The sequence below is a fragment of the Papio anubis genome, chromosome 11 (assembly GCF_008728515.1).
Source record: "Papio anubis isolate 15944 chromosome 11, Panubis1.0, whole genome shotgun sequence".
NCBI classification, from domain to species: Eukaryota; Metazoa; Chordata; class Mammalia; order Primates; family Cercopithecidae; genus Papio; species Papio anubis.
In genome coordinates this window covers 72,142,039-72,165,299 of record NC_044986.1, presented here as the reverse complement: position 1 = coordinate 72,165,299, position 23,261 = coordinate 72,142,039, and the positions used below count along the sequence as shown (strand labels likewise).

General features: G+C 42.1%; 1 protein-coding gene across 9 annotated transcripts in view; it reads right to left on the bottom strand.

Annotated features, from left to right (window-relative positions):
- LRMDA (leucine rich melanocyte differentiation associated) overlaps nt 1-23,261 on the bottom strand; it is a 1,152,373-nt gene that overhangs the window by 1,049,041 nt on the left and 80,071 nt on the right. The window contains exon 2 of one of the 9 annotated variants that reach the window (XM_017944522.3): nt 22,405-22,509. The exons of 7 other annotated variants lie outside the window; for them this stretch is intronic. In XM_017944522.3, coding sequence (XP_017800011.1) covers nt 22,405-22,442 — 38 coding nt within the window. In that variant the 5' untranslated portion in view covers nt 22,443-22,509. Of the gene's footprint in view, nt 1-22,404; nt 23,040-23,261 lie in introns of those variants that run through there. One more of the 9 variants, XM_031652660.1, reaches the window with a different exon arrangement.

The following is a 23,261-nucleotide window of genomic DNA, read 5'->3' as shown; positions in this document are numbered from 1 at the left end:
CAATACTGCCAAGAAAGCAAAGAAAAGTTCTAAGAGTCAGGACAGCTATAAACAATCTTAAATGCCACCCAATTCAATGGTAGCATTTTTTTCACTGTTTTTTTCTTAACTTCTGTTTTAAAGTACACCACATGACAGCAAGTCCCAGGAGGACCACTATCCACCAAATGTGATGGGCAACTAACTGCCACACACAGCACTTTGCACCCAGTAGGTGTTCAAAGGTATTTGCTGAATTGAATCAAACAGACACAGGTTTAACGCATTATAAGCACCTCACAACTGCGCATCAAGGCACTTCAAATACTCACCCTCATATACTATGTTCCCTGTAAAAGACCTAACTTATGCTGCATGTGCAGAGGCCTGTGATGTAGAGAGCATGAACAGAGCCTGTTGATGCCAGGAATGGCCAAGAGAAGGAAGATTAAAACTGGGTTCTGTAGGACACCATCTAAGTCACTGGATCTACCCACCTGCCCTAAATGCTACCCTAACACCTAGGCAATAGATTTCCTTTACTGTTGAAACCAGGTTGAGTCACTTGCAATATAGAGTCCTCATATGTTGCACATATTGCATGTGCATTTTATTTTGTCTTTTGACAAAGTCCCCTCCAAATGTCACCTCCTCCAAGGAGAAGCAATTAATTGTTACTCTCTCTGCACCCCGTGGAATATCGTTGACTCTCTCTCTCCACTCATCCTCTGAGTGGGCCCAACTCTCCCAGTGATAGCAAGGGAAAGGAAAGGCTTACTCAGCAGCAGACTGCCACGACTGCCTGATCCCAAACACAAGACACCAGAGAATAAGCTTCAAAGTTTCCCACTCCATGACTTTCCAGAAAGTGATGTCCTCTTGTACATCAAGAGACAAGAAAACATAGATGTGCAATGACATAATTTATTATTTACCTACTTTTAACCAAGTCAGTGGGAGAAACAATAAATATGAGTATGCCCAGAAGTGTCTCTTACTCAGACCCATAAAAACTCATTTATAAATAACTCAAAATTTCCACCCAGGATTGATGCTGTCTCTGCTGCACAAAAGTCTCCCAGGCTCTCTTGTCAGCCTTTCCCTGAAGGAGATCCAAAGAGACCCTCAGTTACCCCACCCCTGATTGCTGTCTATTTCATTTGTATATAGGTTTTCCTCATTAAAATGTCATTATAAAATGAGGAGTCCATTTTAAGGGTAAAAAAGAGTGGTATCTAAATATACTAATATCTCAGCCTTTACTGAAACTACTTTTACGTAGTCCAACTCCTACCATGTTCTTTGTTATCCTCTCAGTTGAAAGAATGTAGAATATTCTACAGCTCTGCAGGCAACTTCTCTTTCCATAAAATCTCACTAACTAGGATATGCTTTTCAAAATTTACCAACCTAGTGCCTTTCTTTTCAACTTGCTATAAAATACATTCTTTCTCTGAGTAATAAGGCATACTCCACAAATGTGGCTGTGTTCTGTCTTATATTAATATCATAGTTAGCTATTTGAGGTTTGTCACTCCCACGAGACAGCGAGCCCCTTGAGGGCAAGGACAACATCTTTTCTTTAATTGCTTACAGTGCCCAGAACCAGGCTTCATACAAAACAAACCAGTAGTTTCAAACTTGAATATACATCAGGATCAACCATGGAGCTCATTAAAAATACAGATTCCTGAGTCCCACCCCAGGGACTCTGAGCCACTAGGTCTGCGGTAGGGTCAGGGAATTGGCATTTCTAACAAAGTGGATCTGAGTGATGCAGCTTGTCTGCATCCTACTGAGAACGACTCAAGCAGAACTCAGTATGTCTCAACCATACTGAGAATGACTCAAGCAGGACTACAATGAAAAGTTTGAAATGAATAAGAGTACAAACTTAGCTAGAAAGATTTTCCAATGCTCACCACCACTCCTCTCTCCAGCATGCGCACCTGAGGATGTCTCCCGGATCCACCTCCAGCCCCTGGAAAGCAGAGCCTGACATTTGGCAAACTGGTCTCTCCCAAGAGCAGAAAAGGCACCTTCTCCAAGCCCTTTCCTCTTCCCTCAAAGTGTCAACACCCAGGCCCAAAAATTACATCTGGGGTCTCAGAACCCCAAATGCTCAAAGATAGCAAGCGGCCCGGATCAAAAATTCCAGAATTTGGGACATGAAAAACATGGAAACTGAGGCTGTGGAACCATGATGGAATCTGGCAACCAGGAATGCCTTTGTCACCTCTCCCCAGGATCTTCGGGATCTGGCTGAAAAGTCAAACTTCTAGCAGGCAAACAAATCTGAGATGTTACGAAAATAATGAAGACAGCAACAAGACAAATAACAGCCCAGGAGGTCATAAAAGGGGACACTGGCTTCCTTTAAGAAAAACTGTAAACACTCCCTTGTACTAGCTCTTTTTTTTTTTTTTTTTTTTTTTTCTTGAGGTAGTCTTCCCCTATCTGCCAGGCTGGAGTGCAATGGTGCAACAGCTTACTGCAACCTCAAATTCCTGGGCTCAGGTGACCCTCCCACCTCTGGCTCTTGAGTTGCTAGGACTACAGGTGCACACCAGTTTTCTTTTTTTTTTTTTGAGACAGGATCTCGCCATGTTGCCCAGGCTGAGCTCAAGTGACTCTTCTGCCTCAGCCCCACAAAGTGCTGGGATTACAGGCATGAGCCACCGCACCTAGCCTCACTGAGTACTTTCTAAAGCCAATTCCTTTTGGCCTAGCTGGACTGTAAATTCCTTCTGGGCAGGAAATGTATGTCTCATTTCTTGTATCTACATTAAAATTGAACATACACTAGGTGATTAAAAGACCCTATCCTTCCATCAGAGAACAAGAGTGCTGGCTTTAGAGCCAGAGAGAACCAAGGTCAAACACCACCGCATCTTTAAACCCCCATGGCACTTAGAAGCAGGCTTTGTACAAAAGAAACCAGTCATCACCACATATTCTTGTGCCAATCACTCAGCTCCTGCTGCAAAGCAACAAAGGGTGGGAGTACAGGGTATGGAGGGTCTGGCTGTTGAGACCCTCAGGTTTGCTCAGACTCTGCTGACCCTAAAAGGCCACACTCACCACGAGTCTGTGAAGGAAGGGAAACTTTAGTGTAACTCCTACTGCTCCTGCTGTCCAGCTGTCCTTCCCTCTTTTTTGGGATAATGCCTCATCCTTCAGGACAAACCTGCATTGTCCAACAAGTTCTCCTTGACCACCCGACTGTGTTAACCACCCCCTCTGCCACCTCTCTTCAACACTCGTCCCACTGTATTATACCTCCCTGTGGCCATGTCTGTCTACCCACTGGCTAACAACATTAAGAAAGAGCTGGTGATATCCCGGCCTCCACTGTAACCCCAGAGACCAGCACAGTGTCTGGCACACACAGACACTCAAGAGACATGCCCAGTGAAACAGTAGACCTTGCTTAGCTTCTATCTTCCCAGATGTGAAATGTGAGCCGTTGTCATAACAGATGATATCACACAACCTGGAATGGTCCTCATTCAATAAACTATAAATATTCTCATTGAGATTGCTAATAGTGAACTATTAGTTACCAAAAAGCCCATAGTGCTGGAACTATAGACAACAGAGTTCAATACAAGGGGCAAGGAGCCCAGGTACCAGCACCAGTGGTTTTCTGAGATCCTGTCCTCCAGGATCAATCCCTGAAGCCCACCTTTAGTTTCCACTCCCAATAAAAATCACTCAGGAATCGTGAGGAAAGGAATGTCGGCTCTTTGTTTCAAGTGGCCCCATGTTCTTCCCCAGTCTCAGTGAGCCATTACCTGAAACCAAGAGTCTAGCACGAGGCAATGCAGAGAAAAGCCATTCCCACAGTGAAGGAGTGAGGCAGGTTGATTTATGAGGAAGGATTCTAAAGAAGTTAAATACACACCACTTGGCACAGCAACCCGGGGGGAGGAATGGGGGTGCCCTTCACAGCCAGGAAACATCAGGGATGAGTCAACACTGAGGTCAGCAGCAAGGAGGGGGCAACACAGGTCCCTCCATTCTGGGAAGGACTCCCAGGCATTCGTCACTTGTCAACTGACCCAAGGTGCTCCATGCATTGCTGTCCCTGAATTCCTGCAATTCTGTGATGCAATTAAGAACTCCTCCCTTGGGAGAGTCACTATGAACAGTACTCCATGGAGACTTACCGAGAATTCCCATCCATCATTCTCATCAATCAATGTTTTGGGTTTTTTTTCAAATTCTAAAAGAAGCATATGATCACTGTAGAAATTTGGGAAATATAAACTATATAAAGAGGTAGGACCCATAATCCCACTGGCATGTTTCTCTCAAGGTTTTTAATCTGTTTTTTAGCCTTTTTATTTTTTTACCAAGTTTTATATATTTTTTAAAGAATATATAAATATGCAAATATGTAACTACCTAAAATATACGTATGTTTTAAAGAATCAAGAAATTCTATGGTTATAAAAATAAATATCTTATTCCCTTTCTTTCCCCCTCATCTCTCCTTCCACCATCTCTCTGAGCTGATGCTTTGGTATTTTCCTCCATGTCTCTTGATTTTTCAGTTAAGGCATTAGCTATTGATTTCCTACTATGGTTCACTCTTCCTATGCCACAAGCATAGACCCTTTCTATTCCTGCCTCCATTTTTCCAATATAGACACATTGTAATTTGGGTTAGACAATATTTTGTGTTCATAATTATATTCCTCATGCTATAATTGTGTAAGATGTAAAAAACTAATTCTTCTTTCCTGCATGTTTTTTGTTTTCCCAGGAGTTAAGAATTCTCTACTGATAATTCAATACCAATTTCTTAGCCAATTTTTTAAGTCACCTCTCAAGATGTCCAGATGCATCAGGTGTTACAACATCTTCATCATGCTGGGGAAGATGCTCCTGGAGCTTTCTCTCCCAGCCACTCCAGGCTGATGGCACTCCACTCTGCTGATAGCTGCCTTCTGGGATCTCCCTTGCCCATGACCTTGGAGATGCCCTTTCCCTCTCCCGAGCACATTTCCTTTCTGGTTTACTCTCTTGTTTTCACTGAACACCTTCTCCAGTAGTTACCTAAGATGGTAAAATTTTTGAGACATTTCATACCTACAATTATCTTCATCCTTCCCTCAATCTTGATTGCTTCTTTGGCTGGTAACAGACTTTTGGTTAAGGAACTTTTCCTTTCAGAATTCTGAAGGTGTTGCTCCAGTATATCCTAGCTTCCCGTGTTGCCATTTGGAAGTCTGAGGCCCTTCTGAATCCCAGTTCTTTATGTCTGCCATGTTTTTCCAGCTCCTAGTATCCTTAAATTTCACAGTCATGTGAGGTGGTGTGAGTCTATTTTGATGCTAGGCATTTAGTGAAATCTTTCAATCTGGAACCTTTTGCCCCTCTGTTCTAAAAAAATCTCCTGAAATAATTCCCAGTTACCATTTCTTCCTTTTACTCTAGAACTTCAATTATGTTGGACCTCTGAGACTGCTCCTTTTTTTCCCCCCTTTCTCATTTCTATCTTTGCCTTCTCTTACTCTGCTAAGAAAACCACCTCCTGTAGATTTTTCATTTCTTTTACATGTGTCTAATTTTTAAGGGCTTTTTTCTTATCCTGTAAATATTGTTCATATGATACAGTATTCTGTTTTTGTTTCAGTGCTATGCTATCTCATTTTCTCTCTCCCAGGATATTAATACTAGGTTTTTTCTTTTGTGTTTTCTTCTCCCAGCATAGTCCCTGATTCCTCCAAGTTTCTTCCTTTCTTTCCTGTTTATTCTGATCTCTGTCGTTCATGCTAGAGGTTTCTCATAAACATCAAGCAATCCTTAAATTTCTGCCCATGTTTAAGAATAGATAACTAGAAACTGGCTGGAATCTCTGGAAAATGGAAAGGGCTTGTCATCTGGAGTTTCACAATAAGGTGATCTAACCAGGCCAACTAGTCGGTGAAGTTCAGGGGAAGTACTTTCAACTCTCCTTTTCGTCTGGTCAGTGTCTTCTCAACCCCTGCTTCAGGGATAAAGGCTTGGCTACCACAGTACTAAATGCCAAGGAGGTAAAGAGCATTGGGTGAAGAATGTCTCAAAATCCACTATGTATATGTTGATTAATATGCATGTTCAATTACCAGTTGCCTGTGGTGAACATCATCCTCAACAATTTCTGGGAGTCCCAAGTCCAGACATCCTCTGGCTTATGCTCCCAACAAAAGAAACTTTCAATCTTTCTCCAGAGTGTGGTAAGCAAAGTTGTCGAATGAGAGATGGCATCTGAAGTCTTACAACTTTCAGAGGTACTTTCAGAGGTAATTGTGCTACCAACTCTCAGGCATTGGGCAACTCTCCAGTATAAATCATATTGGTTCTCTGCTCTCCCACCTGCTGATATAGGTTGGGTTCAATTTCCCTTATCTACTTTTCTACTTGCAAAACTCTATTGTTGGCCAGGTGCAGTGGCTCACATCTATGATCCCAGCACTTTGGGAGGCCAAGACAGGTAGATCGCTTGAGCTCAGAAGTTCAAGACTAGCCTGGGCAACATGGTGAAACGCTGTCTCTACAAAAAAAAAAAATACAAAAATTAGCAGGGTATGGTGGCATGTGCCTGTAGTCCTAAGCTCCTTGGGAGGCTGAAGTGGGAGAATCACTTGAGCCCAGAAGGTCGAGGCTGCAGTGGGCCAAAATCCCCCCAACTGCACTACAGGCAAAATTGTGCCACTGCACTCCAACATATAAATATATAATATATAATTACATATTATTTATAATTATATATTATATATTATTTATAATTATTATATAATTATACTAATATATTCTATAACTGTAATTATATTATAAAGTATATATAATTTATGTAATTATATAGTATATAGTATACAGTATATTACATATTATATGTTGCTGGTGCCTACATTCTTGTAATCTTCATCCTGTGAGTTTATGCCTTTTAAAGAGTGAGACCCTGTCTCAAAAGAAAAGGAAAACAACAAGGGTTAGCAAAGATATGGAGAAACTAGAACTTTCATATATTACTGGTGGGAATATAAAATGGTGTGCTGTTGTGAAAACAGTTCCTCAATAAATTAAACATAGAATTATGATATGGCCTATCAATTTTATTCCTAGGCATACATTCAAAAAATGCAAATAGGTGTTCAAACAAAAAGCTGCACAAGAATGTCCACAGTAGCATTATTCATAACAGCAAAATGTAAAAACAACCCAGAAATGGATAATGGATAAACCAAATGTGGCATCCCCACAATGGAATATTATTCAGGCACAAAAAGGAATGAAGTATTGGCATATGCTACAACATGGATGGACCTTAAAAACAGTATTCTGAGTGAAAGAAGCCAGACACAAAATACCACATACTGTATAATTCCATTTATGTGAAATATCCAGAATAGGCAAACATGTAGAGACAGAAAGCAGATTAGTGTTTGCCAGGAGTTAGAGGGAGGGGAGAATGCGGAGTGATGCTTAACAGGTATGAGTTTTCCTTCTGGAGGCATGAAAATGTTCAGGAACTAGATGGAGGTAGTGGTTGCACAACATCATTTGAATTAAATGCTAATTAATTATGTACTTTAAAATAATTTAAATGGTACATTTCATATTATGGTTTTTGTTTTTGTTTTTTTGAGATAGGGCCTCGCTCTGCCATCCAGGCTGGAATGCAGTGGCATGAACACAGCTCACTGAAGACTTGAACTTCTGAGCTCCAGCCATCCTCCTGCTTTAGCCTCCACCAGAGTAACAGGAACCACAGGCATGTGCCACCACACCCAGCTAATTTTTTAATTTTTTTTTTTAGAGAAATGGAGTCTTACTATGTTGTCCAGGCTGGTCTCGAACTCCTGGCTCAAGCAATCCTTCCACCTTGGACTCCCAAAGTGCTGGGATTACAGGTGTGAGCCACCACACTTAGCCTAAATTATGTATTTTTTTAACCAAACAATTAAATATAACCGTTGCTGCCTCCATTCTTGTAATCTCCATCCTGTGAGTTTATTCCCCTTTTTGTACTGTTTTATAGGGTTTGCGGGGAAACGAAACATTCGTGGGTTTCATCTGTCATTCTCACCTGTATTATTTACCTGTCAATCTCAGCCTTACATTATTTAAAATATAAAATCATCTGGGCAGAGTAGTTCACACCTGTAATCCCAGCACTTTGGGAGGCTGAAGCAGGAGTATTGTTTGAGGCCAGGAGTTTGAAACCAGCCTGGCCAACATAACAAGACCCAATCTCTACAAAAAATTAAAAATTAGCTGGGTGTGGTGGTACATGCCTGTGGTCCCTTCTACTCTGGAGGCTGAGGCAGGAGGATCCCTTGAGCCCAGGAGGTTGAGGCTGCAGTGGGCTATGATCACACCACTGCACTCCAGCCTAGGTGACAGAGTGAGACCCCATCTCTAAAAAGAAATGAAAATAATAAATAAATAAAATAGTAATAATATATAAAGTCAACAAATATTTACCGGGGTGATAGAAAACATAAAGCCCTATGAGGCAGAATCCTATCTTCAAGGAGTTTTACAATCAAGTTGGAATTTTTTTTAATAGAATGAAAGAAAACCATGTAATAATTGTGGTCAGAATGGCTCAGACAGTATGTGCCATGGAGATCAAAAGAAAAGGCTGTAGCTGTGGATATTATGAAAGGCTTTACAATAAACACTGAATCAGAGTTTGGTAAGAAATACCCTAAAAGAGAAGATAATTCGAGGAGTTTGGGTAAGGAATGAGATAAACATAGGAAAACACAAATATACTAGGCTATGGTGAGGACACCAGCTGGGCCAGTTTGTAATGAACTATATTATTTTTAAAAAGTGGTCTGGAATGAGGTTGTAAAGAGCCTATTTGCCCTTTTCTCACAAAAAAAAGAAAAGAAAAGAAAAAAGAAAAAGAAAGCCTGCAGATACAATTATCTCAATCCCAGTCTTACCAAGTCAGTTAAGCTGTTTGCATTAGCCAACCCATTCAGAACTCTACATACTGGACTTAATCCTGGGCATTTTCATTACCTGGTCTAGAAGAAGATAAATGGCCCAGATCATTATAAACTACATACTCCAATCTGCTGCAGAATTTCATTACCCTTGGCATGGCAGACCTGGGCTCACATCCCTGCCCAAACTTCCACACAAAAGGTACTCACAAACCACACTTACCTCTCACCCATCATTCTGAGTCAGCCCTGAAAGTAGGGGCAAATAACACCTGCCGACTGGTAACCAAATAACCGCCAAAGGCCTGAAATGCCCTCTCCTTCTCAGTTAAATGGGGATATCAGAGGATCCAAGTGAAGATGCTGTACAGCCAACAAATGGTCTGCAGGAAATTTGTCAATGGTCTGGGAAGAAGGGTAAAATCATCACCCAAACCTCTGTACCCAGCACTGGGCTTCCCAGCTATGAATCAATAAATAAATTATCTCTATGGCTTTGGCAAATGTATGTTGGGTTTTGGTCACTTGTACCTAAAAGGGTCCTAATTCATACATACCCTTAACTAAGCCCCACCACCACTGGACTCAATCATCTTACACTTTAAAGCACCTCCAAACTCAGGTTCCCTTTAAATCAGCTAGGCTGCAGGCTCCTTGGGTGTCTTTCTATCTCCCTCACATCAGCTTGCACATCTCAAGTACTTAACAAATGCCAGATGGATGGATGGGACAAAATTAACAAAAGGAAGACCAAAGAACAAGAACAAAAAAATACTAAAACTTCTCCCCAATTTCCTGTTTATTCATCTTTCTTTCTAAATCCCTTGGAATAGGATTTCCATAATGTCTTCATCTGATTACTACATAGGCGAAGTTGTGAAGAAGACACCATATACATGGAGAACTCCATTAGGGTGATCTATACCAACTTCCCATTTACTATCCCCGTGACCCTGGGAGAGCAGCAAAGGAGAAAGAAGAGCCTAATTCCTATGTATGCCAGGCACTGTATTAGGTGCTTTGTAAATATTCTCTGACACAATCATCACCGAGACCCTAAATTACAGGTTTATTGGTACCCCATTATACAGATGAGTAACCCCAAGACTCAGAGAATTTAAAAATCTTGCCCAAGATCACACAAGTAGGCAGAGAACAGATTCAAACTTGAGCAGATCTGTCTCCACAATCCACTCTACTTGAAGGTCAATTATTTACATGGATAAATGCCCCCATGATAAGAGCTGGGGGCCCCAAAAAAGACCAATCAACCTCTTCCAAAATGTCTCTTCCCCTGAAGCTAGAAATTCTCCCACTATAAATTCATTCATTGGGTTGCTTTGTCCAAGACCCCTCTATAATCTTATTAATAATAATTTACATTTGTATTAACCCTTCATTAGTCATGAATCACTTTCATGTAAATTCTTTTGTTTGATCTGCCCAGCAAAACTCATACAGTTAGGAATGTTATCCCCATACTGCAGATGAGAAAACCAAAGCTTGGAGTGGTAAAGAGGCCTATCCAAAGCCAAGTCGCTGATGGTTGACATCCTCAGTCTTCCAACTCCATGTTTTCAGATGCTTTTTCTATATAAAAATTAACTGGGGTGGAGGCTGACATTTTATCAGACACTAACGGTGAATGGTGCCTCAGGAAGGGGCGGAGAGAAGAAAGGATGCAGGGAAGAAGGGAGAAGGATGGCACAGATAGAGGAGTCTAAAGGCTAACTCTGCCCATCACACAATCTGCCCTGGCCTTGAACGGAACTTAGATGCCCAGGTATTATTATGAGAGTAGCCACACATCCCAGTCTGGGACAGTTCCAGGTTATGTCTGTTTTTCCAGCACAATTATTATAGCTCCCTCTTTCATTTTCAGAAGGGTCCTGATTTGGACAATAAATTAAATAGCCACTTCTGTTATTAGCCACCACAGATAGACATTGGGGGAGGTCCCCAAATATAGTCCCCGCATAGCTCCTGGCTATATGGGTCTCAAGTGAGTGCAGTAGAATCTTCTTGCTCCCCATTTCAGGTGAAATTAAAAAACAGCATGAGAGCAGTTCACACAGAGCCCTCCGGGCAGCAGAACTGGGTGTCCGTTGTACGAGTTCTTTTTCTCCTTTGGTAATTACTGGTTGCTCTGTAAGCTTAGCACCAATCCCCGCATAAGCCACCACGTAATTATGGGACGACATGAAACAAGGACATCCTCAGTATGACACAGGCCTTTCCAGCAGGATGCATGCACACGTGCTTATGCACCCATTCTCACAGGCTCTCCACCCAGGGGGAGCTAGTAGTAGCAGCAACAACTTATATGTGGACAGCACTTCACAGTTTGTAAAGCTATTTTACCCACATTACCCCATTTGCTTTCCAATACCTTCATGAGGAAAGAGGGCAAATGGTATGAGCTCCCATTTACAAGTGAGGAAACTGAAGTTCAAAGAAGGGAAATGATTGTTCAAGGCTGCACTACTGGGAGGAGGCAAAGCTGGGGCCAGACCAGGTCATCTGATTGCTGAGCAAATGCCATCTCCTCCACCACAGAGGCGCCCAAGACCCCAGGCTCAGCTCAAAGCCAGCTTCTGCTGTGGGGAGCACAAAGGGGAGACCTTTAGCATCCTCTACCAACAACACTTCCAGGCCCTGACATCATGTACTCAGCTGCATCATCTGTGTCCTTCTTGCCCCAGAAGTTCAGCCCTTTCCCCACCTCTCCACATACCTGCCCTTTTATTTTAGTTTAATGTCAGTTCAGGTAGTATTTAGTAAATGACTCCTCTATGCTCAGCCCCAAGGCAATAGAAGGTATGGGAATCCCATGTTGTAGAACAAAGAAGGGCATGGGACTTGAGCTCCTGGGACCCAGGTCCCCTCTGCCACTCATGGATGGGTGACTAGGACAATCTGCCTCATCCCTTTGTGCTTCTATTTCCTTCTCTTTAAAACAAGGAAGTTAAACTAAATTAGAGGCTGCAATTTGGTGGCCAGGAAGGTGTACCACTTCCACAGATGTCTTGAATCAGCCTACATAGCATTTTTATGTTATTTTTTAAAATCCGTCTATACTACCACCACTGTTCCTAATTATCTTACATGAAACTACTTTGCTCTTTCATGTTCTCTGCATGGAGACTTCTGAATTTGCAACCCCTATACCAGATGATCTAAGTCCTTCCCAGTCCAACCATCTGTGTTTGGTAGTGGCCTCAGACTCCCAAATGAAACTTACCAGCCACATGACCTCAATGAGTATAAGGTCTGCCTCAATGTTGCCACCTGCTACCTGAGGATAGTCATAGTACCTACTTCACAGGACTGTAATAAGGAGTAAGTGAGTTAATACATGTGAAGTGCATAGAATAGCACCTGCTTCAGAGGGGGTGCTATACACGGGTTAGCAATCACTCTTTATTACTCCCACCATTGCCACTACCAGTAAAACAGTTAACAATGCAACACAGAAAACAAAGAGCCAAAGTGAACAGATCAAAGAATAAGCACTTTAGAAGAGACTGACTCTCTACTCATTTATTCTAAGGTTGTATCAGGATCAAGCTTTCACTCCCTCCCTTCAGTACTCTGAGTTATCCTTCTAGCTTTCCTTTGCTATGTTTTAATTGAGATAAAAGTAATATAACATAAAATTAATGGGATGACTGAATAGGAACAGCTCCGGTCTACAGCTCCTAGTGTGATCGACACAGAAGACAGGTGATTTCTGCTTTTCCAACTGAGGTACCTGGTTCATCTCACTGGGACTGCTTGGACAGTGGGTGCAGCCCCTGGAGGGTGAGCCAAACCAGGGTGGGGCATCGCCTCACCCGGGAAGTGCAAGGGGTCAGGGGATTTCCCTTTCCTAGCCAAGGGAAGCCGTAACGGATTGCACTTGGAAAAATGGGACACTCGCACCCAAATACTGCACTTTTCCCATGGTCTAAGCAACTGGCATACCAGGAGATTCTCTCCCGTGCCTGGCTCAGTGGGCCCCATGCCCACAGAGCCTTGCTCACTGCTAGCACAGCACTCTGAGATCAACCTGAGAGGCTGCAGCCAGGCAGGGGGAGGGGCGTCCGCCATTTGTGAGGATTGAGTAGGTAAACAAAGCAGCCAGGAAGCTCAAGCTGAGTGGAGCCCACTGCAGCTCAAAAAGGCCTACTGCCTCTGTAGACTCCACCTCTGTTGGCAGGGCATAGCTGAACAAAACGCAGCACAAACTTCTGTGGACTTAAACGCCTCTGTCTGACAGCTCTGAAGAGAGCAGTGGTTCTCCCAGCACAGCGTTTGAGCTCTGAGAATGGACAGAATGCCTCCTCAAGTCGGTCCCTGACCACTGTGTAGCCTAACTGGGAGACAACTCCTAGTAGGGACTGACAGACACCTCATATAGGCAGGTGCCCCTCTGGGACAAAGCTTCCAGAGGAATGATCAGACAGCAATATTTGCTGTTCCGCAATATTTGCTGTTCTGCAGCCTCCACTGATGATACCCAGGCAAACAGGGTCTGGAGTAGACCTCCAGCAAACTCCAACAGACTTGCAGCTGAGGGACCTGACTATTAGAAGGAAAACTAACAAACTGAAAGGAATAGCATCAACATCAACAAAAAGGTCATCCACACCAAAACCCCATCTGTAGGTCACCAACATCAAAGACCAAAGGTAGATAAAACCACAAAGATGGGGAGAAACCAGAGCAGAAAAGCTGAAAATTCTAAAAACCAGAGCACCTCTTCTCCTCCAAAGGATCTCAGCTCCTCACCAGCAATGGAACAAAGCAGGATGTAGAATGACTTTGACAAGTTGACAGAAGAAGGCTTCAGAAGGTCGGTAATAACAAACTTCTCCAAGCTAAAGGAAGATGGTCAAACCCATCAGAGGGAGCTAAAGGCCTTGAAAACAGGCTAGACTAATGGCTAACTAGAATAAACAGTGTAGAGAAGATTTTAAATGACCTGATGAAGCTGAAAACCATGGCACGAGAACTTCATGAGGCATATACGAGCTTCAATAGCTGATTCGATCAAGTGGAAGAAAAAACATCAGTGATTGAAGATCACGTTAATAAATAAAGCAAGAGGAGAAGCTTAGAGAAAAAAGAGTAAAAGGAAACAAACAAAGCCTCCAAGAAATATGGGACTATGTGAAACACCAAATCTGTTTGATTAGTGTACCTGAAAGTGACAGGAAAATTGAACCAAGTTGGAAGATACTCTTCAGGATATTATCCAGGAGAACTTCCCCAACCTACCAAGGCAGGTCAACATTCAAATTAAGGAAATACAGAGAACACCACAAAGACACTCCTTGAGAAGAGCAACCTCAAGACACATAATTGTCAGATTCAACAAGGTTGAAATGAAGGAAAAAATGTTAAGGGTAGCCAGAGAGAAAGGTCGGGTTACCCACAAAGGGAAGCCCATCAGACTAACAGCGGATCCCTCAGCAGAAACCCTACAAGCCAGAAGAGAGTGGGGGCCAATATTCAACATTCTTAAAGAAAAGAATTTTCAACCCAGAATTTCATATCCAGCCAAACTAAGGTTAATAAGTGAAGGAGAAATAAAATCCTTTACAGACAAGCAAATGCTGAGAGATTTTGTCACCACCAAGCCTGCCTTACAAGAGCACCTGAAGGAAGCACTAAACATGGAAAGGAACAACTGGTACCAGCCACTGCAAAAACATGCCAAATTGTAAAGACCATCAATGCTATGAAGAAACTGCATCAATTAACTGGCAAAATAACCAGCTAACATCATAATGACAGGATCAAATTCACACATAACAATATTAACCTTAAATGTAAATGGGCTAAATGCCCCAATTAAAAAACACATGCTGGCAAATTACATAAAGAGTCCAGACCCATTAATGTGCTGTATTCAGGAGACCTATCTCACGTGCAGAGACACACATAGGCTCATAATAAAGGGATGGAGGAAGATCTACCAAGCAAATGGAAAGCAAAAACAAGCAGGGGTTGCAATCCTAGTCTCTGATAAAACAGACTTTAAATCAACAAAGATCAAAAGAGACAAAAAAGGCCATTACATAATGGTAAAGGGATCAATTCAACAAGAAGAGCTAACTATCCTAAATATATATGCACCCAATACAGGAGCACCCAGATTCATAAAGCAAGTCCTTAGAGACCTACAAAGAGACTTAGACTCCCACACAATAATAGTGGGAGACTGTCAATATTAGACAGATCAAAGAGACAGAAGGTTAACAAGAATATCCAGGATTTGAATTCAGCTCTGCACCAAGCAAACCTAATAGACATCTACAGACCTCTCCACCCCAAATCAACAGAATATACATTCTTCTCAGCACCACATCACACTTATTCTTAAATAGACCACATAAAGTAAAGCACTCCTCAGCAAATGTAAAAGAATAGAAATCCCAACAAACTGTCTCTCAGACCACAGTGCAATCAAACTAGAACTCAGGACTAAGAAACTCACTCAGAACCGCTCAACTACATGGAAACTAAACAACCTGCTCCTGAATGACTACTGGGTACATAACAAAATGAAGGCAGAAATGAAGATATTCTTTGAAACCAATGAGAACAAAGATACAACGTACCAGAATCTCTGGGACACATTTAAAGCATTGTGTAGAGGGAAATTTATAGCACTAAATGCCCAAAGAGAAAGCAGGAAAGATCTAAAATTGACACCCTAACATCACAATTAAAAGAACTAGAGAAGCAAAAGCAAACACATTCAAAAGTTAGCAGAAGGCAAGAAATAACTAAAATCAGAGTAGAACTGAAGGTGACAGAGACACAAAAAAAACCCTTCAAAAAATCAATAAATCCAGGAGCTGGTTTTTTGAAAAGATCAACAACATTGATAGACTGCTAGCAAGACTAATAAGGAAGAAAAGAGAGAAGAATCAAATAGACACAATAAAAAATGATAAAGGGGACATCACCACTGATCCCACAGAAATACAAACTACCCTCAGAGAATACTATAAACACCACTACGCAAATAAACTAGAAAATCTAGAAGAAATGGATAAATTCCTGGACACATACACCCTCCCAAGACAAACCAGGAAGAAGCTGAATCTCCAAATAGACCAATAACAGGCTCTAAAATTGAGGCAATAAGTAATAACCTACCAACCAGAAAAAGTCCAGCACCAGATGGATTCACAGCCAAATTCTACCAGAGGTACAAAGAGGAGCTGGTACCACTCCTTCTGAAACTATTCTAATCAATAGAAAAAGAGGGAATCCTCCCTAACTCATTTTATGAGGCCAGCATCATCCTCATACCAAAGTCTGAGAGAGACACACACACACAAAAAAAGAGAATTTTAGACAAACATCACTGATGAACATCGATGCAAAAATCCTAAATAAAATACTGGCAAACCAAATCCAGCAGCACATCAAAAAGCTTATCCACCACAATCAAGTCAGCTTCATCTCTGGGATGCAAGGCTGGCTCAATATACACAAATCAATAAACGTAAACCAGCATATAAACAGAACCAAAGACAAAAACCACATGATTATCTCAATAGATGGAGAAAAGGCCTTTGACAAAATTCAACAGCCCTTCATGCTAAAAACTCTCAATAAACTAGGTATTGACAGAACGTATCTCAAAATAATAAGAGCCATTCATGACAAACCCACAGCCAGTATCACACTGAATGGGCAAAAACTGGAAGCATTCCCTTTGAAAACCAGCACAAGACAAGGATGCCCTCTCTCACCACTCCTATTCAACATAGTGTTGGAAGTTCTGGCCAGGGCAATCAGGCAAGGGAAACAAATAAAGCATATTCAATTAGGAAAAGAGAAAGTCAAATTGTCTCTGTTTGCAGTTGACATGATTGTATATTTAGAAAACCCCATCATCTCAGTCCAAAATCTCCTTAAGCTGATAAGAAACTTCAGCAAAGTCTCAGGATACAAAATCAGTATGCAAAAATCACAAACATTCCTATACACCAATAACAGACAAACAGAGAGCCAAATCGTGAGTGAACTCCCATTCACACTTGTTACAAAGAGAATAAAATACCAGGAATCCAACTTAAAAGGGATGTGAAGGACCTCTTCAAGGAGAACTACAAACCACTGCTCGAGGAAATAAGAGAGGACACAAACAAATGGAAAAACATTCCATGCTCATGGATAGGAAGAATCAATATTGTGAAAATGGCCATACTGCCCAAAGTAATTTATAGATTCAATGCCATCCCCATTAAGCTACCAATGACTTTCTTCACAGAATTGGAAAAAACTATTTTAAAGTTAATATAGAACCAAAAAAGAGCCCACATAGCCAAGACAATCCTAACCAAAAAGAACAAAGCAGGATGCATCATTCTACCTGACTTCAAACTATACTACAAGGCTACAGTAACCAAAACAACATGGTACTGGTACCAAAACAGGGAGACAGACCAATGGAACAGAACAAAGGCCTCAGAAGTAATGCCACACATCTACAGCCATCTGGTCTTTGACAAACCTGACAAAATCAAGAAATGGGGAAAGGATTCCATGGATGCAGCTGGAAACCATCATTCTCAGCAAACTATTGCAAGAACAGAAAACCAAAGACCGCATGTTCTCACTCATAGGTGGGAATTGAACAACGAGAGCACTTGGACACAGTAAGGGGAACATCACACACCGGGGCCTGTTGTGGGGTGGGGGTAAGAGGGGAGGGATAGCATTAGGAGATATACCTAACGTAAATGACGAGCTAATGGGTGCAGCACACCAACATGGCACATGTATACATATGTAACAAACCTGCACGTTATGCACATGTACCCTAGAACATAAAGTATAATTTTAAAAAATAAAAAATAAAAAAAATAAAGAAGACATTTGTGCAGCCAACAGACACATGAAAAACTGCTCATCATCACTCGCCATCAGAGAAATGCAAATCAAAACCACAATGAGATACCATCTCACATCAGTTAGAATGGCGATCATTAAAAAGTCAGGAAACAACAGATGCTGGAGAGGATGTGGAGAAATAGGAACGCCTTTACACTGTTGGTGGGAGTGTAAATTAATTCAACCATTGTGGAAGACACTGTGGTGATTCCTCAAGGATCTAGAACTAGAAATACCACTTGACCCAGCAATCCCATTACTGGGTATATACCCAAACGATTATAAATCATGCTGCTATAAAGACACATGTACACATATGTTTACTGCAGCACTGTTCACAATAGCAAAGACTTGGAACCAACCCAAATGTCCATCAATGATAGACTTGATTAAGAAAATGTGGCACATATACACTATGAAATACTATGCAGCCATAAAAAAGGATGAGTTCCTGTCCTTTGCAGGGAAATGGATGAAGCTGGAAACCATCATCCTCGGCAATCTATCACAAAGACAGAAAACCAAACACTGCATGTTCTCACTCATAGGCGGGAACTGAACAATGAGAACACTTGGACACAGGGCAAGGAACATCACACACACCAGGGCCTGTCAGGAGGTGGCGGGCTGGGGGAGGGATAGGAGAAATACCTAATGTAAATGACAAGGTGATGGGTACAGCAAACCAACATGGCACATGTATACCTATGTAACAAACCTGCACATTGTGCACATGTACCCTAGAACTTAAAGTATAATTTTAAAGAAAGAAAAACACAAAATTAATGGCCAGGCACAGTGGCTCACACCTATAATCCCAGCTCTTTGAGAGACCAAAGCAGAAGGGTAACTTGAGACCAGGAGTTCAAGACCAGCCTGGGCAACATAGCAAGACCCTGTCTTTACTATTAATAAAAATCCAAAAACTTAGCTAGGCATAGTGGTATGTGCCTATAGTCCCAGCTACGGGGAAGGCTGAGGCAGGAGGATCACTTAATTCCAGGAGTTTGAGGCTGCAGTGAGCCATGACTGTGCCACTGCATTGCTGCCTGGGTGACAGAGTGAGACTCCATCTCTAAAATAAAAATTTTTTAATTAAATTAACTACTTTAAAGTGAACAATTCACTGACATTTAGCATATTCACAATGTTGTGCAACCATCACCACTATCTAGTTCCAAAATACTTTATCACCTTGAAACAAAAACTCATAACCACTACTATTCATTCTCTACTCCCCAACATCATCCACCAGCCCCTGGCAACTACTAATCTACTTCTGTCTCTATGAATTTACCTTTTCTGGATATTTCCTATAAACGGAATCATAAAATACGTGTTGTCTGGCTTCTTTCACTTAACCTAATATGTTTAAGGTTCATCCACACTGTAGCATGTATCAACACTTGATTCTTTTCTATGGCTGAATAATATTCCATTATATGGATATGCCATATCTTTTTTATTCATCAGTTGATGACCTTCCTATGCTTTTTTCTGCTACCCAGAATAGAAATTCTAAAGAGTCATCGGAAAGGCCCAGTCACATTCACCAAGACTCCTTTTAGGCACAGCCTCTGACCCTGTCTTAGTCTGTTTGTGTTGTTATAAAGGAACACTCAGGTTAGGGGGGTAATTTACAAAGAAAAGAGGTTGATTTGGCTCACAGTTCTACAGGCTGTACAAGAAGCATGACACCAAACATCTGTATCTGCTGAGGGTCTTGGGCTGCTTCCACTCCTAGCAGAAGGTGAAGGAGGGCCTGCCACATGGCGAGACCAAGGAGCAAGAGGAGGAGGGAGACACCAGCCTCTTTTTAACTCTCAGTTCTCCAGGGACTAATAGAGCAAGAACTCACTCATAACATAAGGACAGTACCAAGCCATTCATGATGGATCCACCCCAAGGACACAAACACCTCCCATTAGGCCCTACCTCCAACACTGGGGACCAAATTTCAACATGCGATTTGGAGGGGACATATCTCCAAACTATATCAAACCCCAGACACATCCTGAACAGACACTGGAAGGACCACTGCTCCAGCCTCTCCAAATAAGGACTGTGGTCTTCCCCAAACCAGAGATGGGAACAGAGGACATTTGCAGGCTGACATTTTGGGCTTTGTTAGGGCTATTAAAAAAAAAAAGAAGAAGAAGAAGAAGGAAAAAGAAGGGAGGAGGAAGAAAAAGGAGGGAGGAGGAAGAAGAAGGAGGGGGACGAGAAGAAAGGAAGAGGAAGAGAAGAAGAAACTAAGAAAAGTGGTAGAATCTTCCCTTGGGAACCAAGAAGAAGAAAGGAATGAGGAAAAAAAAAAGCAGGTAAAGGAGGACTGCCTTTGAATCTGTACCACAGGCAGGAATGAAGCTAGGCTGTAGTGTTTATGTTCTGGAGAACAAAGAAATATCCCCAAAACAGGAATAATCACTCTTTGATTATAACAACAGTTAGGGTGATTCCAGAAGTTCAGGAAAGCTCCTGAGAAAACTACGAGGAGAAATATGTCCATGTTTACCACCTGATGTCTTCTTGCCTACCACTGTAGGCAGAATAATGTGCTTCCTGCCAAGTTACCCACATCCTAATCCCTGAAGCCTGTGATTATGTGACCTTACGTGGCAAATGGGACTTTGCTGATGTGATTAAACTAAGGATTTTGAGATAGGGAGAGTGGCCTGGATTACCCAGGTGGGCCTAGTGTAATCACAAGGCTCGTTTGTAAGAGGGAAGCAGAAGGTTTAAGAAGAAGATGTAAAATCAGAAACAGAGGTTGGAGTGACACCAGGCCGATAGCCAAAGAATGCTAGCAGCCTTAGAAGCTGAGGAGGCAAAGAAACAGATTCTCCCTTACAGCCTCCAGAGGGAAGGGGGCCCTGCTGACGCCTTGATTTTAACCCAGTGAAACCCATTTCAGACTTCTGACCTCCGGAAGTTGTGAAGGAATAAATTGTGCATTATTTTTAAGCCACTGAGTTTGTGATACTTTGTTACAGCAGCAACAGGAAACTAACACAGCCATATAAGAGACCCAGCATTCCTGCAGTTCACCAGCCAGTCCCCAAAACACAGAAAGGCACGCTGAGAAGTGGGATGTTCTCCACAGGGATACTTGTGTGGTGGTGACAAAAATATCACATCTGTGCAAATAAGAAAGCAAGCCAATACGCATGCAAGAGAGCGCGATAGGAAGACACAGAGACAGAGACAGAGACAGAGACAGCAAGCATGCACATAACAGAATGGAACGAGAAGCAAAACTCAACCCTGAAGTTTGTTACACCAGAGTTGGGGGGAAAAAATCCTTCCATCACAAATTTTTCACATCTGCCACAAAGCATTTCACAGCACCTTCAAGTCAGATGGCCCTGGTGAAAGCTTTTAACAAGTAACTACACCAAGTGGTAAGGCTCAGAAAATGAACTTTCAGTTCTGTTAATTTTCCAGTTAAACAATTCTGATTCTCTCTACAGGGAGGGAATTAAACTCCCCCAAACCGAGAAAACCCCCTTTTTCACATAACAACTGATATGGTAAAGATAAAACTTGGCTATGTAATGGCCTCATTACTCTTGCTGCAAACCATCTGTCAAATTTTGTTTAACAAGCAGGGTAAATTCAAGAGAAATAAATAACAGTTTTCTGCAAACCCTCATGTCCACACAGGTATACTTTAAATGAGCTATGCTTGACATAAAGCACACACGCACACTTACTTTCTCAATTTCCTGGCAATGCACTCTTGCTTAAATACACAACCATCAAGCACAGAGAAAGATGCAAATCATTCCCACTGCAGCCACTGCTGCTCCTCCTCCCATTTCGTTCCTCTGGGAACTCCGACCCAAACCAGTTCTGCCCCTTCCCAGCTGCCAGTTCCCAAGAACCATCACGACTCACTCGCAACCCTCCTAAAACAAACAGCACATAAATCAGCAACAAAAACTAACTCAACTTCAAACCAGCCTGGTCCAACATTAATAGTGCCTTTGTTGTCAATAAACCTATATTTGACTTCTCCTATTTTTATGTGTATTTTATTTATAAATTACTAATGCTTTTCCTGGAGCAAAATGGTCTAAGTAAAACTCTACACAGAGCCATACTCTGTCAGCTGGAGAAGGAAAAAAAAAATAATGGCTCACATTGAATCAAGGGGAGAAAACGATTAGCTGTGAATATACAGGGATTTCCCAGTTCTGATCACCAGCACCTATACTTTCCATCCCACCTACCAGGAGAGAAACAGCAAGACATGGACCTTTATGCCACAGTCAATCAGACTGATGGAAAGTGGAAGTCATAACTCTGAGGAGCCGTTCAACCTTGGCTTTGCCGATTTTTCAGAGACAATAATATTGATGTACTTGCCCAAACAGATGAAAGTGTAGATGATGTGGTGTTGGTGGTGCTAGTAGTTTTATTGCCAAGTGAGAACCCACTACAAACCTGGTACATGGGAGAACCTCCTTGCCCCTTAGAAATGTGAAGAACTTCCAGAAGCAATAGTTCACTCTTCCCCAAACTGCAGACCAAGCTAGGCCATGCTGCTTGCTGGAGGAGATGAAAAAGTTAAGCCACTTACAGAGGGAGGCAGAAGAGGAGGAGGCCAGGATTTAACATGAAGTTCCAGTTCTTTCTTTGCCCAGAATCCAGAAGACCCAATTCTCTCTGGTGGTGAGCTCATGATCTAGAAGATTTGAAAGGGAAAGTGCCTCATATGAAGGGAACGGAAGAAAAAGACAACAATCCAAGTGTCTTGAGCCATCTGGCATAGGGGAAGCTTTCTCCCTCTGATTCCTGGTTCAACTGGTTAAAAATATAGGTTATTTTTACACAACATGGGAGACAGTGAGAACCATTATGTGGACAGGTAACATCTGTCATCCTGGGGTCAGGGAGAGCAGCACTGAAATGCCAAGGCCTTTCCCAAGCTGGGCCAATTTGCAAGGAGACACATGGAGTCCTACCTTTCAAACATCACAGGTGCACTGCAGGTGAGAGCAGGAAGGTACCTGAGAGACTGTGTGCAGCCCCTCACTTAATCCCTGAGGAAACAGGGGCTCACAGTCCCACAGTATGTTGAGGGGTAAAGTTGCTACCAGAATCCTGGTTTCCCCACTCCTCCAATATTCTCTTTGGTTTTTTGTTGTTGTTTTTTTGAAGCAAGGTCTCATTCGATTGCCCAGGCTGGAGCATGATGGTGCAATCACAGCTCACTGCACCCTTGACCTCCCGGGCTGAGGCAATCCTCCCACCTCAGCCTCGCAAGTAGGTGGGACTACAGATGCATACCACCACACACGGCTAATTTTTGTTTTGTTTTTGTTTTGTAGATATGAGGTTTCGCCATGTTACTCAGGCTGGTCTCAAATTCCTGGGCTCAAATGATCTGCCCACCTCAGCCCCCCAAAGTACTGGAATTACAGGTGTGATATGCTA